Here is an 18036-nt window from a genome sequence, read left to right on the forward strand (position 1 = left end):
CCTTTGCTGTTGAGTCAATTCTGACTCATAGCAACCCTATAGGACAGAGTAGAACTGCCCCACAGGGTTTCCAAGGAGCGCCTGGTGGAATTGAACTGCCGTAGGTCTTAACCACTATGTCACTGGGGTTTCCAGTGTTGCTAACAGTAAGTTTCAGTTACTAAACACTTATAATGACCAAGCGGAAACCCTAGTGGCGTAGTAGTTAAGTGCTACTGTTGTTAACCAAAGGGTCCGCAGTTTGAATCTGCCAGGCACTCTTTGGAAACTCTGTGGGGGCAATTCTACTCTGTCCTATAGGGTCACTATGAGTCAGAATCGACTTGACGGCACTGGGTGGGTGGGTGGGTAATGACCAAGCAATGTCCTAAAAGCTTTTTGTGAATTACCTCCCTTAATCCTGAAAACACCCAATGAGGTTAGTGATGCCGTTATCTGCATTTTTCAGTTAAAAGTTTGGGGGCTTAGTTTAAGGAACTTGCATCAGGTCTCACAAAGTAGAAGAGCTGGAACTTGAACCCAAGCCTACTTGCCATCATGTTAAGAAAGCATCACTCTCTATGGTGTGAGTCTTGTACCTACATTAACTTCCTTCTAAGGATGTTGTGCCTAGGGTTGCTATGAGTTGGAACCGACTCGACAGCACCTAACAACAACGACGACAGACAAGGATGAAGAAGAGATCAAATGAAATCATGCATGTCTGGTACAATTTGTGGCATGTAGTTACTGCTCAGTTAAGACTCCCTCTCCCCTTTCTTTCACTCTCTATTCCAGATGAAGGTGAAATGGGTGGAGAGGAAGTTTTGGCTTTTTTAACAAGGTAGATTTTGGCCTATCTGTAGTAGTTTTTTATGTAGTAGTTTTAGAATGATTCTGCCTAATGATAGGGGATCCTGAGATTGAAGCCTATGACTGATTTTAATTTGGGCTATGGTGTGTGTGTAAGGGAGGAGGAAAAGGAAAAGGAGGGAGGGAGAAAGAAGGAAGGAGGAGAGGAAGAGAAGGGAGGAGGAGGGAGGAGAGGAAGAGAAGGGAGGAGGGAGGAGAGGAAGAGAATTGGAAATAGATCTTCAAGTCTGCTGTTAACTAAAACCACTGTCTTCTGTTTTATTCCCTGGAATTTTTACATAAATTATTTTAATTATTAAAAAAACCTCCTAATAAGCTAAGCCTCAAGTGGCTTGGGGGAATCTAATTAAAAACAATTAAAATACCTTTTATTTTTTTAAACAAGGAAGATGATTGACTTTCCCCCACCAGGCAATTATCACCTCAAAGTGCATGTTGAGGAAGTGGGCGTTCCTTGCTTTCTATTGTTAATCTCCTGAGAGTAAGGGTGGAGAGCACTTTGAAAAAATATTTGTGTAAGGAGGAGAGACAGAAGTAAGCTGAAAAGAGTTTTTTGTGGGTCTCTGATTGGGGACATTCTTGACTTTCTAGAATGTATTTCCCTGAGAGATTTAGACACTACTTCCTCAAGAAGGTACAGAGTTTAAAGATGTGATCTTAGGTTCAAGTAGTCTTAGTAGATCCTTATTTTTTATTTTATTAATTTTCAGTTTTAGGGCCCAGTGTTCTTCCTTACAGTTCTAGCAAGGAAAGGAACATTACCTGCTTGCTGTCCCTTGGGAGCTAGACTGCTAGATAATGATGCTGAAAGCAGCTAACACTAAACCAAAAACCAGTTGTTTTCCAACTCATGGTGTCGGAGTAGAATTGTGCTCCATAAGGTTTTTAATCAATCGACTTGACGGCAGTGGGTTTTTTGGGTAAGGTTTTTAATGACTGATTTTTCAGTAGATTGTTAGGCCTTTCTTCTGTAGTGCTTCTGGGTGGACTCAAACCTCCAACCTTTAAGAATTTTTTTTTATTGTGTCCTAGATGGATGTTTACAGCTTGAGTTAATTTATCATTCAAAAATTCATAAACAGATTGTTTTGTGGCATTGATTGCAATCCCCACAATGTGACAGCATGCTCCGCCTTTCCACACTGGGTTCCCTGTGTCCATCTGTCCAGCTCCTGTCCCCTCCTGCCTTCTCATCCTGCCTCTGGACAGGAACTGCCCATTTAGTCTTATATATCTGATTGAACTAAGAATCATGTTCCTCATGTATGTTATTTCTTGTTTTATAGGCCTGTCTAATTTTTGTTCAAAAAATGGGCTTGGGGAATGGTTTCTGTCCTGGGTTAGCAGAGTGTCAGGGGGCCATAGTTATGGGGGCTCTTCCAGTCTCTGTCAGACCAGTAAATCTGGTCTTTTTACATGGATTTGAATTCTGTCCTACATTTTTCTCCTGCTCTGTCCAGGACTGTCTGTTGTGATCCCTGTCAGGATGATCATTGGTGGTACTGGGCACCATCTAGTTCTTCAGGTCTCAGGTTGGTGGGGTCTCTGGTTCATGTGGTCCTTTAGTCATTTGGGCTAGTATTTTCCTTGTGTCTTTAGTTTTCCGACGGCACTGGGTGGGTTAGTCTTCCTCATTCTCCCTTACTCCGGTTGGGATGGGACCAATAGATTTATCTTAGGTGGCCACTCTCAGGCATTTGAGAGCCCAGATGGTACTTAACAAAGTGCGATGTAGAACATTTTCTTTATGAACTATGTTAGACAAATTGACCTAGATGTCCCCTGAGACTATGGTCCCCAGACCTCAGCCACTTGATCCCTCAAAGTGTTTGGATATGTCTAGGAAACTTCTATGCTTTTGTTTTGGTCCAGATGTGCTGACTTCCCCCATGTTGTGTGTTGTCCTCCAACATTTTTGGATTTTTAAGGAGCATAATTGCAAGATGCCATGGGTTGTAAGGAGCCTGGGTGACATAGTGGTTAAGAGCTTGGCTGCTAACCAAAAGGTTGCCAGTTCAAATCCATCAGCCACTCCTTGGAAACCCTATGGGGCAGTTCTATTCTGTTCTATAGGGTCGCTATGAGTTGGAACTGACTCGACGGCACCTAACAACAATGGATTGTTAGACACTGTGAATTGTAAGACACACTCCAATTCTGAAGAAATTAAAATTAAAAAATGCATATTAGAATTAATAAAATAGAGCATTATTCCCATTTTACAGATGAGCCACCCAAGGCAAAAGAAGTTAAATACGTTTTCCAAAGTTTCATGGCTGGATTCACATCCAGGTGGTTTGGTTCCAGAGTCCGTGTTCTTACCTCCACTCTTTTCGGTCTTCCAAGAGCATGTTGGAATTGCGCCCAGCATGCAAATGGACTGGCCAAGACCCAGTTAATCACCGCCCCATTGTGGCATCTGTGACCCAGCAGCACTGAGATCTTTCAGAAGGGGCACCATGTGTGGTGTATACAGCTTGCTTCCAGGGCTGAGAGGAGGATCGCTGCACCAATGTGTGTAAAGTGCTGGGCATGTGGGTGTCTGACCCAGGCTTCTGACCCATTTCTAGCAAGAGCAATGCAGTCAGGAAGCACTGATAAACTGGCTTCCCAAGCAGCAATAGGCTGAAGAACTTACAGGAAATGATGTTGTTTGGGTTTCCCAGATGTCAAGTTCTGGCACGGTGTGTTCTGTTTCCCTTCCTGCTCTAAAATGCTAGCTTATAAATAATTTATTAGAGTTCTATACTTGTTGTTGTTGTTAGCTGCTGTTGAGTTGGTTCCAACTCATAGTGACCCTATGTACCACAGAAAGAAACACTGCCCGGTCCTGCGCCATGCTCACAATTGTTATTATGTTGGAGCCCATTGTTGCAGTCACTGTGTCAGTCCATCTCATTGAAGGCCTTGCTCTTTTTCGTTGACCCTCTACTTTACCAAGGATTATGTCCTTCTCCAGGGACTGATCCCTCCTGACAACATGTCCAAAGTATGTAAGACACAGTCTCGCCATCCGTGCCTCTAAGGAGCATTCTGATTGTACTTCATCCAAGAAAGATTTGTTTGTTCTTTTGGCAGTCCGTGGTATGTTCAATATTCTTCGCCAACACCATGATCAAAGGCATCAATTCTTCTTCGGTCTTCCTTATTCATTGTCCAGCTTTTGCATGCATATGAGGCAACTGAAAACACCATGGCTTGGGTCAGGTACACCTTAGTCTTCAAGGTGATTGCTTTGCTTTTCAACACTTTAAAGAGGTCCTTTGCAGCACTTTTACCCAATGCAATGCGTCTTTTGATTTCTTGACTGCTACTTCCATGGGTGTTGATTGTGGATCCAAGTAAAATGAAATCCTTGACAGCTTCAAACTTTTCTCTGTTAATCATGATGTTGCTTACTGGTCCAGTTGTGAGGATGTTTGTTTTCTTTACGTTGAGGTGTAATCCATACTGAAGGCTGTGGTCTTTGATCTTCATTAGTAAGTGCTTCAAGTCCTCTTCACTTTCAGCAAGCAAGATCATGTCATGTGCATAATGCAGGATGTTAATGAGTCTTCCTCCAATCCTGATCTCACATTCTTCTTCATGTAGTCCAGCTTCTCGGATTATTTGCTCAGCATACAGATTGAATAGCACACCTTTCCTGACTTTAAACCAACCAGTATCCCCTTATTCTGTCTGAACAACTGCCTCTTGATCTATGTAAAGGTTCCTCATGAGCATAATTAAGTGTTCTGGAATTCCCATTCTTCACAATGTTATCCATAATTTGTTATGACCCACACAGTTGAATGCCTTTCCATAGTCAATAAAACACGGTTAAACATCATCTGGTATTCTTGGCTTTCAGCCAGGATATATCTGACATCAGCAATGATATCCCTGGTTCCATGTCCTCTTCTGAATCCGGCCTGAATTTCTGGCAGTTCCCTGTCGATATACTGCTACAGCTGGTTTTGAATGATCTTCAGCAAAATTTTGCCTGTGTGTGATATTAATGATGTTGTTCGATTATTTCCGCTTTCGGTCAGATCACCTTTCTTGGGAATAGGCATAAATGTGAATCTCTTCTAGTCAGTTGGCCAGATAACTGTCTTCCAGATTTCTTGGCATAGATGACTGAGCACTTTTAGTGCTGCACCCATTTGCTGAAACATCTCAATTGGTATTCTGTCAATTCCTGGAGACTTGTTTTTCACCAATGCCTTCAGTGCAGCTTGGACTTCTTCCTTCAGTACCATAGGTTCCTGATCATGTGATACTTCTTGAAATGGTTGAACATCGACTAGTTCTTTTTGGTCGTGTATTCCTTCCATCTTATTTTGATGCTTCCTGCATCATTTAATATTTTCCCTATAGAATCCCTCACTATTGCAACGTGAGGCTTGAATTTTTTCTTTAGTTCTTTCAGCTTGAGAAATGCCAAGTGTATTCTTCCCTTTTGATTTTCCAAATCCAGTTCTTTGTATGTGTCATTATAATACTTTGCCTTTTGAAGCCACCCTTTGAAATCTTCTGTTCAGCTCTTTTACTTGTCATTTCTTCCATTTGCTTTTGCTGTTCAATGTTCAAGAGCAAGTTTCAGAGTCTCTTCTGATATCCATTTTGGTCTTTTCTTTCTTTCCTGTCTTTTTAATGACCTCAGAGTTCTGTACTAGGGGAGTGGAACATTTTCTTTCTGGAGAACAGGCCCCAGAAATGCCACTCAGGACTTCAGTAACAATAAAAGAAAACTATTTGTTAAAATATGAAGATGGCTCTCCTGAACCCCCCCATCAGCTGAGGCCTTACGTTAGGTAAGCTGTGTTGGTGTTGAGTAGTGGTGAGATGACCACGTATGGACTGCTGGGTGGCCTTGGTGCTAAAGTGCTATGGGCTGGATTCATTGTCTGCTGGAAGATGGAATGAGTCTGTCAACTCCAGGCTTTGACTAACTGGACTTCAGGCTCAGATGAGTCTGCCACCATCATGAGTGACCCTGCCCAAACTCTTATCTCCCTGATGTCACACTGAAGACCTGCCTGCTTCCTGAATCCTGTGTTTCCTTGCAGCTTTTTTACTCATTAGAATTCTGGTCCTTGGTAACCCAGGACAGCCTGGTCATTGTGACCAGTTTAGAACAAACTGTATACAACCTAGGAAAACACTTATGGTGAGCACTCAACTGCCAGCCCAGTGAGGCATCTCAGAAGAAAGGTCGGTAATCTGCTTCCTTGAAAACTCTATGGAAGTTCTACTCTGCACACATGGGGTTGCCATGAGTTGGAATCAACTTGATGACAACTAACAACAAAAACTACACGACCTTCAAATTTGCTATTTTCCCCAATTGTTGTTTATTGTTGGATCATAGATTACATTTGCTTCCATCTCCCTAAGATCAAATAGGAGGCAAGTTCTCAACCAAGGAAGGCTGTGTCACTCACCATACCTCTCCCATTTTTTTAAAATCCTTTTTTCCTTGCCTGTGCTCCTTTCTCCCAACCTATTTTCTATACTGTAACCCATGCAAACTATTCAAGTGTAGAAATAAAGTGTACTGTGATATAGTTTATTTATAAACTAAAAACTAAACTTTTGGGGTCAGACTGTCTATAGTTGAGGTAATAGATAAGTAAAATTTAAAGTTTGTTGTTTTAGAGCACCAAACAGTTGCTTTAGGTGCTTTTGATCATCATTTTACATTTCTGGTCTTAAACTGCTTTGAACATCTGAAATCAGGTTGATACAGTCAGTTCAGACTTGTTTGCACCAGTTTATGCTGGTTTAAACCAGTAAAAACCACTTAATGGATGACTTGAAGCAAGTGTGATCTAGTCAGAAGTGGATTTAATTAGTCAGCACCAGTTTGATTCGGTAAAATGTACTCTGAGCCAGTCAAAACTTACATGAGCCATTCAGAGACTGCTTGTCCAGGTGAGAACTTATTTAAGCTAACTAAAACCAGTCTGAAGCAATTTGGGCTATTAAACTCAGACTCAAATAATTTTGGTCAGATACTACAGGTTTAAGCTGCTCAAAGTAGTTTTAGATTGTCAGAAACAGTTTTATTGGTGGAACCTCGTCCCCCTGGTTAGATCCACTCTCAATCAGTATGATCCAGTCAGATTCTATTCAACATGTATGTGCTGGTTAGAATGGATTGGAGTGTTCTATGCCGATCAAACCTGTCTTTAAGCTGGGTAGGACTCTTTTGAACTAGGCATATCTGTTTTAAATGGATTGGAGGTGATTTACACCAGCCAGAAAAGATCAGTTAGCTTCAACGTTGTCTTTGTTGACTCAGCAACTACTCTGAGCCAGCCAGAAATTTTCTGTGCTAGAAAGATATGTTTTGAGCTAACCAGAGCTAATTTCAGAAATTGTTCGAGGTCTTTGGAACCAGCCTGATCTGTCCAGAGCTGGAAGAATGAAATGAGGTCACATCTACGGAGTACCTGCTAGACGCCAAGCATTGTGCTGGGCCCTTACAGCAGTGTCTCATTCAGTCCTCAGAACAATGGCGTGAGGTAGTGTGTGCTGCTCTCTTTTTAGAGGATGGAAACCTGGAATTCTTAGGCTCTGAGATGTCTAAGCAGCTGGTGTAGGAAAGACTTGGAATTCAAACTCAGCTCTGTCTTGACTTCAGAGGTGGTGTGTTTTCAACTAGGCTACCTTGTACCATGTCATGCCACTGGTCACTTTTAAGTCCAGTATGCATTTGTAAAAAGTTGAGTAACAGACACAAAGCTTGGGTAGATTAAAGGACGTTGGACTTGCAGTTAGGAAACTTGGGCTCTAGACTGTGCAAAACAGCTAACCTCTCTGGGGTCTGTTTCTTCCTTTAGAAAGCTGAAGAGAGAGAGCGAAGGATCTGAGCATTTATTTTAAGGCCAAGAGAGCAGATATCTTAAAGGTGTACTCTGGAAGTGCAAATGATGGTTAGTATTGGTGGTGGTATCCACACCTTCAGTTTGTGGTATTTGGTTTGTTAACACTTCCTTTATGAGGGCTTAGTTTGGGAACAAGCTATTATGAATCACTACCAACGTGAAGAGAAAGTACAACTGAAGAGGTCATTTGTAAACCTATGTGTATAATTCTCCCACGAAAACTAACCACGTTGAATTGTTAGTACAAACAAGGAGTAGGTTCATCTAAACCTTTGGATTTTACTCAGATAGAGTTGCTATGAGTCAGAATTGACTCGATGCCAGTGGGTTTTTTTTTTTCTTTTTGGGTTTAGCGCATTGTCGAATATTGATGCCATTACTGACATCATTTTTCCCGTACCTTAAATCATATAAAAACATAGTTATAGAAATGACGAACCTTTTTCAAATTAAAAGTAAAGAAGGTGAAGGTAGTCACAGTGCCTTCTTGCATCATATTCATTGCAGGATTGTTTTCTGCTTCCTCATTCGACGTGAGGGAACCCCCAAATGACTATTATCTGAACCTACTTTCCAATTCTCTTTTATTTCTAAATAACTTGGGGCCAAGTGATATGTTACGTGATATACTAGAACGTTTGTTTATACCCAGGCAGTTATCTCCTAGAGCGGAGTTCTATTATACCCAGTTAACACTGGCCACTTGTACTGAGAATATAGAAACTATACCATGGAAAAGTCATCATCTGTAAAGTGTCATTCTTTATAGTGTGCAAATAGAATTAGGAATGTTTGTAGAGGCTCTGCCCTTGTGGCCTGACCAGCCATATCTGAATGCAACTCTCCGACCTGCCCTATGGCATTCTGAAAGAAGTACACTGCAGCAGCTCCTAGGGCTCAGCATTCAGGATTTGGGGGCATAAGGTGAGTCATTGAGTTGAGGATGAGTAGGGAAGGCAGCCTTGAAAATCCATAAATGTCCTTGCCTAAGCTTTTACTAAAAACAACCAGAATGTTCCTTAGAAGCAAAGATGGCGAGACTACATCCCACATACTTTGGACATGTTATCAGGAGGGACCAGCCCCTGAAGAAGGACATCATACTTGGTAAGGCAGAGGGTCAGTGAAAAAGTGGAAGACCCTCAATAAGATGGATTGACACTCTGCAGCAGTGGGCTTAAGCATAACAACGATTGTGAGGTTGGCGCAGGACCGGGCAGTGTTTTATTCTGTCGTACATAGGGTCACTATGAGTTGGAACCAACTTGGCACCTAACAACAAGAAGCTTTTATTGCTTTTTATAAATCTGTAGAAATAATCCTATAGGAAACATTAAGTGTTACGGGGGGTTTCTGGACATGAGGCTGGTTAAATGGGGACAGTGGGAGGGAAGTCAGCAGATTCTAGTGTCGAGCATTTGGTGTATGTGGACGAGTGGGTATTTGTGTGGACAGGTAGGTAAAGGTGTCTGTGATAATGGAATAGCTGGTTATTTTCCTGATTTTCGGAGGGGGGTGGTGATAAAAAGAAGTAAGCCTTCCCTGGAGACAGATTACATTCCCAGTTGTATTAATATTTTAAGTTTTACTTTATTTGAAGAATAAAAATAAACCATGAAAAGTGTCAACTGCAAAGCTCCAAAAAATAACCATGGTTAGGTATCACTGGTAAAACAAGTTTTTCTTCTCCAAAATGGGCTTTTGGTTTAGTCAGTGTTAAAGAGATGAGCTGTCAGCATTTCTCGTTAGGCGACCAAGGCAGTCCGGAGCAAATGAGTCGTGGGACTGTGGTTTCTGCACATCGACTGGCCAGCTCTGGAATGCAGTTCCCAGAGAAGCAGTGATAATATACTCCAGGAAAGTCTGATTTAATACATAACACATTAACAATAATACATAAGGGAGCTGCATGCCAAATTCTATTTGTGCATTTGGCATTGTCTGTGAAAGAGTTATAAAAACATGTGAAAATAAATAGGATAAATAGAATTGCCTAGATGTCCAAGTAAAAAGAGGAGAGTCAGGGGTTCCACATTAGGACACTTTGAAGAAGGAGGAATTGGAGCTACTTGTACTTTAAGAATTATTGTTATTTTTCCACATATTTGCCTTCCTTCTTCTTTTTATTAGTTTTTGTTCTGTATTGTCTGCAAATAATACTTAGTGACCATTACCTTCTTGTTGATTATCACTCTCACTTGAAATTTTTGTCTTAACGGTATTATAGTGTTAAATTAAAAATAAAATGAATTATTTACTATTTCAGCACCGTCTCATCTAGCAGATTAGCAGGTCATCTGGGGCATGAACAACATCTAATCCTCTCTTCACAGAACACCTAGGCACACAGGTGTTGCACAGACGGCCTGTTGAATTGAATATTAAGGTGCCACTTTATTCATGGAGGACTGTAATATTTTTTAATGCATTTTTAATAACTATGCATTGGTTTGTATTTTGCAGGTGAACCACTGAGTTCTTCATTATGTCTGATGGAGACTATGATTACCTCATCAAGTTTTTAGCTTTGGGGGACTCTGGAGTGGGGAAGACCAGTGTCCTTTACCAGTACACAGATGGTAAATTTAACTCCAAGTTTATCACAACAGTGGGCATTGATTTCAGGGAAAAAAGAGTGGTAAGTTCGATATCCTTCTATATAAAAGTGTAATACCTGAGTAAACATTTGCCGTTTTAGTTTACTTTGTAGGAATTGGGAGGACAAAGGTTAGAATCTAAAATTAAATGGTATATGTGAAAGTGTATTATGCTGAATCTGAGCCATGTGATTGAAAAGCTTGTGCTGAAGAATATCTTCAGAAACTGTATATCTAACAAGAATCTAAAAACAAATATATATATAAAACTTTGACAACTTAACGACCAAAAGACAAATAACCCAATCATAGAATGGGCAAAGGACTTGAATAGACATTTCACCAGAGAGGACATTCACATGGCCACCAAACACATGGTAAGATGCTCAGTGTCATTAGCCATCAGAGATGAAAATCAAAACCACAATGAGATACAATTTCATTCCCACTAGGATGGCCTAAGATTAAAAAACAAACAAACAAACAAAAAAACCCAGGAAATAACAAATGTTGGTGAGGATGTGGGGAAACTGGGAACCTTATGCGTTGTTGGTGGGAATGCAAAGTGGTACAGCTGTTGTGGAAAACAGTGTGACGGTTCCTCAAAAAACTAAAAATAGAACTGCCATATGATCTAGCAGTTCCCTCCTAGGTATACACCCAAAAGACTTGAAAGCAAAGTCTTGTACACCGATGTTCATTGCAGCACTATTCACAATAGCCAAAAGGTGGAAACAACCTAAATGCCCACCAACAGATGAATGGATAAATAAAATGTGGTACATACATACAGTGGAATACTACTGAGCCTATAGGAGAAAGGAAGTCTTGATACCTGCTACAGTATGGATGGAGCTGGAAGACATTATGCTGAGTGAAATAAGCCAATCACAAAAGTACCAATGTTGTATGACCTCATTTATATAAAAATACAAGAAAACACAAATCTTTATAGAACGAAGTTTCTTTGTGGTTACCAGGGCCTGAAGGGAAGGAGAAAAAGGGGATTAACAGTGATGGAAAAATCACATTGATTAAGGGTATGGTTGCACAGCCAATAATGTAATTTCTGTCAATAAGTTGTACATTTGTAAAAGCTGAATAGGCAAAAGTTGTATGGTATATATATATATAGATATTCATCAATTCTTCCTTTTGCTTTAGCTGCTCGATGTTCGAGAGCAAGTTTTAGAGTCTCCTCTGACATCCATCTTGATCTTTTCTTTCTTTCCTGCCTTTTCAATGACCTCTTGCTTTCTTCATGTATGATGTCCTTGATGTCGTTCCACAACTTGTCCAGTCTTTGGTCACCAGTGTTCAATGAGTCAAATCTATTCTTGAGATGGTCTCTAAATTCGGGTGGGATATACTCAGGGTCATATTTTGGCTTTTATGGACTTGCTCTGATTTTCTTCAGTTTCAGCTTGAACTTGCATATGAGCAATTGATGGTCTGTTCCACAGTCAGCCCCTGGTCTTATTCTGACTGATGATATTGAGCTTTTCCATCGTGTCTTTCCACAGATGTAGTCAATTTGATTTCTGTGTATTCCATCTGGTGAGGTCCATGTGTATAGTTGCCGTTTATGTTGGTGAAGGAAGGTGTTTGCAATGAAGAAGTCGTTGGTCTTGCAAAATTCTATCATTTGATCTCCGGCATTGTTTCTATCACCAAGGCTGTATTTTCCAACTACTCGTCCTTCTTCTTTGTTTCCAACTTTCTCATTCAAATCGCCAGTAATTATCAATGCATCTTGATTTCATGTTCGATCAATTTCAGACTGCAGCTGCTGATAAAAATCTTCTATTTCTTCATCTTCGGCCCTAGTGTTTGGTGTATATTTGAATAATAGTCGTATTAACTGGTCTTCCTTGTAGGCGTATGGATATTATCCTGTCACTGACAGTGTTGTACTTCAGGATAGATCTTGAAATGTTCTTTTTGATGATGAATGCAACACCATTCCTCTTCAAGTTGTCATTCCCAGCATAGTAGACTATAGGATTGTCCGATTCAAAATGGCCAATACCAGTCCATTTCAGCTCACTAATGCCTAGGATATTGATGTTTATGTGTTCCATTTCATTTTTGATGATCTCCAATTTTCCTAGATTCATATTTCGTACATTCCAGGTTCCTATTATTAATGGATGTTTGCAGCTGTTTCTTCTCATTTTAGTCGTTATTTGGATCCACAATCAACAGCCATGGAAGCAGCAGTGAAGAAATCAAAAGATGTATTGCATTGGGTAAATTTGCTGCAAAGGACCTCTTTAAAGTGTTGAAGAGCAAAGATGTCACCTTGAAGACTACAGTGCGCTTGACCCAAGCCATGGTATTTTTAATCACATCATATGCGTGTGAAAGCTGGACAGTGAATAAGGAAGACTGAAGAATTGATGCCTTTGAATTGTAGTGCTTGCGAACAATATTGAATATACCATGGACTGCCAAAAGAACAAACAAACCTTTCTTGGAAGAAGTACAATCAGAATGCTCCTTAGAAGCAAGGATGGTGAGACTGCATCTTACATACTTTGGACATGTTGTCAGGAGGGCTCAGTCCCTGGAGAAGGACATCATGCTTGGCAAAGTACAAGTTCAGCAGAAAAGAGGAAGACCCTCAAGGAGGTGGATTGACACAGTGGCTGCAACAATGAGCTCAAGCATAACAAAGATTGTAAGGATGGCTCAGGACTGGGCAGTGTTTCGTTCTGTTGTGCATAGGGTTGGTATGAGCCGGAACCGACTCGATGGCACTTAACAACAACAACAAATATATATATATATATATACACCAAAGCAAACCCAGTGCCATCGAGTCAATTCCAACTCATAGCGACCCTATAGGACAGAGTAGAACTGCCCCATAGAGTTTCCAAGGAGCGCCTGGCAGATTCAAAGTGCCGACCCTTTGGTTAGTAGCTGTGGCACTTAACCACTGTACCACCAGGGTTTATATATATATTTACAGCAATGACCGAAAAAAAAAAAAAAAGCTACTGAGGCTACTTATGCACAACCAAAGACCTCATGAGATTTGGTTCCTTGGTTTGGAGGTTTAGGGTCATGGTTTCATGGGACATCCCAGTTAATTGTCCTAATAACAGTTTAATACTTCTGCTCTACCTCCTAGTTTGATGTGTAGTGCCTAGTGTCTTAAAAGCTTGTAAGTGGCCATCCAAGGCACAATAATTGCTCTCTATTTGCCTGGAGCATCAGAGGAAGAAGGAGGGTCAGAAATAGGAGGAGGATATGGAATGTGTAGCTAATTGTCTCCAAGAACAACTGCCTCCTTTGCTATGAGACCAGAACTGGATGGTGCCAGGCTACCATTACTGAACATTTTGATCAAAGATTCCATAGAAGAACCTTGATTAAAAGGGGGAAAATGCAGAATAGAGTTTTAAATTCTCTTCAACTCTAGACTTTCTGGAGGGCAGATGAACCCCTGAAACTATTGCACTGAGATCATTTTTAAACCTTAAACCAAAAATATTCCCTGAGGTCATCTCAAAAACTGACCAGTAGTTTAGCTTACTGGTAAAGAATGTCTGCCTTGAGCATTATGCTCTTTTAAGAACTATCTGTATGGGATCAAACTGACAACAGCAACTCAAAGGTTAGATAGGAACCTTAGGGGGTAGTGAATTCATGTTAATGAGCGAAGAGTAACTCAGAAAAGGAGGGTGAGAATGGTTACACAACTCAAAGAATGTAATCAGTGTCACTAATTTGTATGTGTAGAAACCGTTGAGTTGCTGTATGTTTTGCCGTGTGTATTCTCAACAAGAAAATAAAATTTAGAAAAAATTTTAGATGGGTCTAACTTGAAATAAATTAATTAAAAAAAAAAGAAATCAAGATGTATTGCACTGGGCAAATCTGCTGCAAAAGACCTCTTTAAAGCGTTAAAAAGTAAAGATTCATCTTGAGGACTAAGGTGTGCCTGACCCAAGCCATTGTATTTTCAATTGCCTCATACGCATGTGAAAGCTGGACAATGAATAAGGAAGATAGGGGAAGAATTGATGCATTTGAATTATGGTGTTGGGGAAGAGTATTGAATATCTCATGGACTGCCAAAAGAACAAACAAATCTGTCTTGGAAGAAGTACAACCAGAATGCTCCCTGGAAATGAGGATGGTGAGTCTTCATCGCACATGCTTTGGACATGTTATCAGGAGGGATCAGTCCCTGGAGAAGGACACCATGCTTGGTAAAGTAAAGGGTCAGGTAAAAGGAAGATTCTCAACAAGAGTTAATTGACACAGTGGCGGCAACAGTGAGCTCAAACGTAACCACAATTGTGAGGATGGCGCAGGACCAGGCAGTGTCTTGTTCTGTTGTACATAGGGTCGCTATGAGTTAGAACCGACTGGGCCGCACCCAACAACAACACCACCCCTCCCCCCGCCACCCGAAACGTTCATCCAGAGGCCAGATAACCTGGTGTGAGAAATTAAGCCCCTAATGGGGCCTTGAATTCATGATTTTCAGTAATTGCTGCATAGCCTGTTGTCCTGGAGGATTTATCTTAAGAATAAATAAAGACAAGCTTAAAAAAAAAAAAAATTTTTTTTTAAGTTTGTCATTAAAAAAAAAAAAAAAGGCTGTTTTGAAGGGGCGCAATATCAAGCAGACGAAGTAAAAGTAAAGAATTCTGTGTAATTTTCACTTAGCAGTCTTTTAACACATATCTTCATTTCTGAGTTCCACAAAGTTATGTGTCTAAGTTTGTTATCAAGCCTGTCAGCCACCCTGCCCCTCCCATACCCATATTCCATAGGCTATCTCTTCCTCTGTTGATATCTTACCATTTTTGATGATTTCCTCTTAATTAAAACCTCAGCAATCCCATGTGGAACAGTAAGTGGCAGAACGCATCACTGCTGCCAGGAGGTGAGGTTGGAGCAGGACTGGAGAATGCCAAGAGTAGATGTCATCTGAGAAGGACCCCGAGGGAACAAGGGGAGAGTCTGCAGAATGATGACAAGAGAGGCTTTATTATCTTGTTAAAGAACCTCAAAACAGGACAGGGAGGAAGCAGGAGGTCACCATGCCACAGTTGTAGAGAAGGGAAGATGGCCTTCTCCACGTACTAAATTTTTTGCTCAAAAATCTACTGTTACCGTGAAGCAGGTCATCGGTGCTCAGGACATTAATGACAAAGGCTCACCAATGGAGTGCCTTCTGCCAAGGAAAGATACAGGGTCTCCAGCTTCCAGGACAGGAGAACTCATCCTACCAGCCCTACCCCACTAGGCCTTTTCTTCCACTAGCAGAGGGTTGTGAGAAACTCAGATGTGCTGAGTAAGAATAGGGCCTTTGTGAAGCTTTCAGTATTGACATGTAATTGGTAGAACCAACATACATGTAATTATTTTTGTTAATTTTGTTGATTCTCATCTTATAGCCTTGTTTAAAAAAAAAATAGTTTTATTAAGACATAAGTCATACAATATAAAATTTACCTGTTAAAGTATGCAATTCTGTGGCCTTCCGTATATACAGTTGTGTAACCATCACCACCATCTAATTTTAGAACATATTATCACCCCAGAAAGAAACCCCTACCTGTTAGCAGTAACTCCTCATGACCCCCTCCCCTGAGCCCCCGGCAATGAGCAATCTCTATTGTTGTGCCTATTAAGCACATTTCATATAAATTGAATCATACAATACGTGGCCTTTTGTGTCTGGCTTCTTTCACTTACAGGTGTTCAAAGTTCATCTGTTTTGTAGCCTGTTTCAGAGCTTCATTCCTTTTCATGGCTGAATAACATTCCATTGTATGGATGTATCACGTTTTGTTTATCCATTCATCAGTTGATGGGCATTTGGATTATTTCCACATTTTGGCTATTATGAATAATGCTTCTGTTAACACTCATATACAGTTTTTTGTGATGACATATATTTTCAGTTCTCTTCGGTGCATACCCAGGAGAATAATTGCTGGGTCGTGTAATGACTCTATGCTAAACTTTTGAGGAACTTCCAAGCTTTTCCAAAAATGTACCATTCTGGATTTCCACCAGCAATGTATGATGAGGGTTCCAACTTCTCTACATTCTCACCAACACTTGTTATTGTCCATCTTTTTGATTATAGCCATCCTAGTAGGTGTGAAGTGGTACCTTGTTGTAGGTTTGATTTGCATTTGCTTAATCATTAGCGTTGATGAGAAACATCTTGTCATAGGCTTATTGGCCACTTGTGTATCTTCTTTAGAGAAATGTCTCTTTAGATCTTTTGCTTATTTTTTAGTTGGGTTATTTGTCTTTTTTGTTGTTAATTTGTAAAAGTTCTTTTATACTTTCTGTATAAGAGTTCTTATTCGATATATGGGATGAGGATAGTTTTAGCTCTTAACATTTAGGTTTATGATCCATTTTTAGTTAACTTTTGTATATGATGTGAGTAACTTCATCTTTTGCATCTGGGTACCTATTTGATCCAGCACTACTTGTTGAAAAGACTATTCTTTCCCATTGTTTTGTCTTGCGATTCTTACTGAAAATCATTTGACCATAAATGTCAGAATTTATTTCTGAACTTGCAATTCTGTTTCATTCATCTGTATGTCTGTCCCTTTGCCCGTACCATTGTTGTTGTTGTTGTTACTATAGCTTTGTAGTAAGTTTTGAAATTGAGAAGCTGAGTCCTCCACATTTGTTCTCCTTTTTGAAGATTGTTTTGGCTATTCTGGGTCCCTTGAAATTGCATATGAATTGTAGTATCAGTTTGTTAGTGTCTACAAAGAAGGCAACTGGGTTCCTGATAGAGATTACACGGAGGCAATAGATTAATTTGGGGAGTATTGCTCTTTTAACAATAATGAATCTTCCTGTCCATAAACATAGGGTGTTTTTCCATTTATTTAGATCTTCTTTATTTTCAACAGTGTTTTGTAGTTTTCAGAGTATAAGTTTTATACTTCTTTTGTTAAATTTATTCTTAAGTATTTTAATATTTTTGATGCTGTTATAAGTGAAATTGTTTTCTTAATTTTATTTTCTAATTTTCATTGCTAGTGTACAGAAATGCAGCTTATTTTGTAGACTGACCTTGCATACTGCAACCTTGCTGAAGTTGTTTATTAGTTCTAATAGTTTGTGTATGTGTGCGTGGATTACTTAGAGTTTTCTATTTGAAAGCTAGTGTCATCTGTGAATAGAAATAGTTATACTTCTTCTTTTCCAATTTGAATGCTTTTTATTTCTTGCTAATTTCCATAGTGAGAACCTCCAGTACAATATAAGATGTGGGTTTTTTGTAGATGTCAGGTTGTATACCTAGTATTCTTTGTATTTCTAATTTCTTGAGTGTTTTTATCATGAAATGTGTTAGATTTTGTCAGATGCTTTTTCTGCATCTATTGACATGACCATGTGGTTTTAATTCTTTATTCTGTGGATACCCCCAGACCCAGATAGAGTGTATTGTATTGATTAATTTTGTATGTTAAACAAACTTTGCCATTCCTGCTATAAATTCCACTTGGTCATGGTATATAATCCTTTCTGTATTCTGTTTGCTAGTTTTTGTTAAGGATTTTTGGGTCTTTAAATTTTTTTTTTTTTTTTATTCAGAAGGAATATTGGTCTGTAGTTTTTTGTTTTTTAAAATTTTTCTTATAATATCTTTGGCTTGGTATCAAGGTAATACTAGCCTCATAGAATGAGTTGGGAAGTATTTCTCCCTTTTCTTT

The 18036-nt window shown here is 39.8% G+C and overlaps 1 protein-coding gene across 3 annotated transcripts in view; it reads left to right on the forward strand.

The window, feature by feature from the left end:
- The window catches only part of RAB27A (RAB27A, member RAS oncogene family), an 87281-nt gene that overhangs the window by 51622 nt on the left and 17623 nt on the right, over positions 1-18036 (forward strand). For all 3 annotated transcript variants that reach the window (XM_023558252.2, XM_003418323.4, XM_064267526.1), the window contains one exon: positions 10188-10362. In XM_023558252.2, coding sequence (XP_023414020.1) covers positions 10210-10362 — 153 coding nt within the window. In that variant the 5' untranslated portion in view covers positions 10188-10209. The remainder of the gene's footprint in view (positions 1-10187; positions 10363-18036) is intronic.

The sequence above is a fragment of the Loxodonta africana genome, chromosome 13 (genome assembly GCF_030014295.1).
Source record: "Loxodonta africana isolate mLoxAfr1 chromosome 13, mLoxAfr1.hap2, whole genome shotgun sequence".
Lineage (NCBI taxonomy): Eukaryota > Metazoa > Chordata > Mammalia > Proboscidea > Elephantidae > Loxodonta > Loxodonta africana.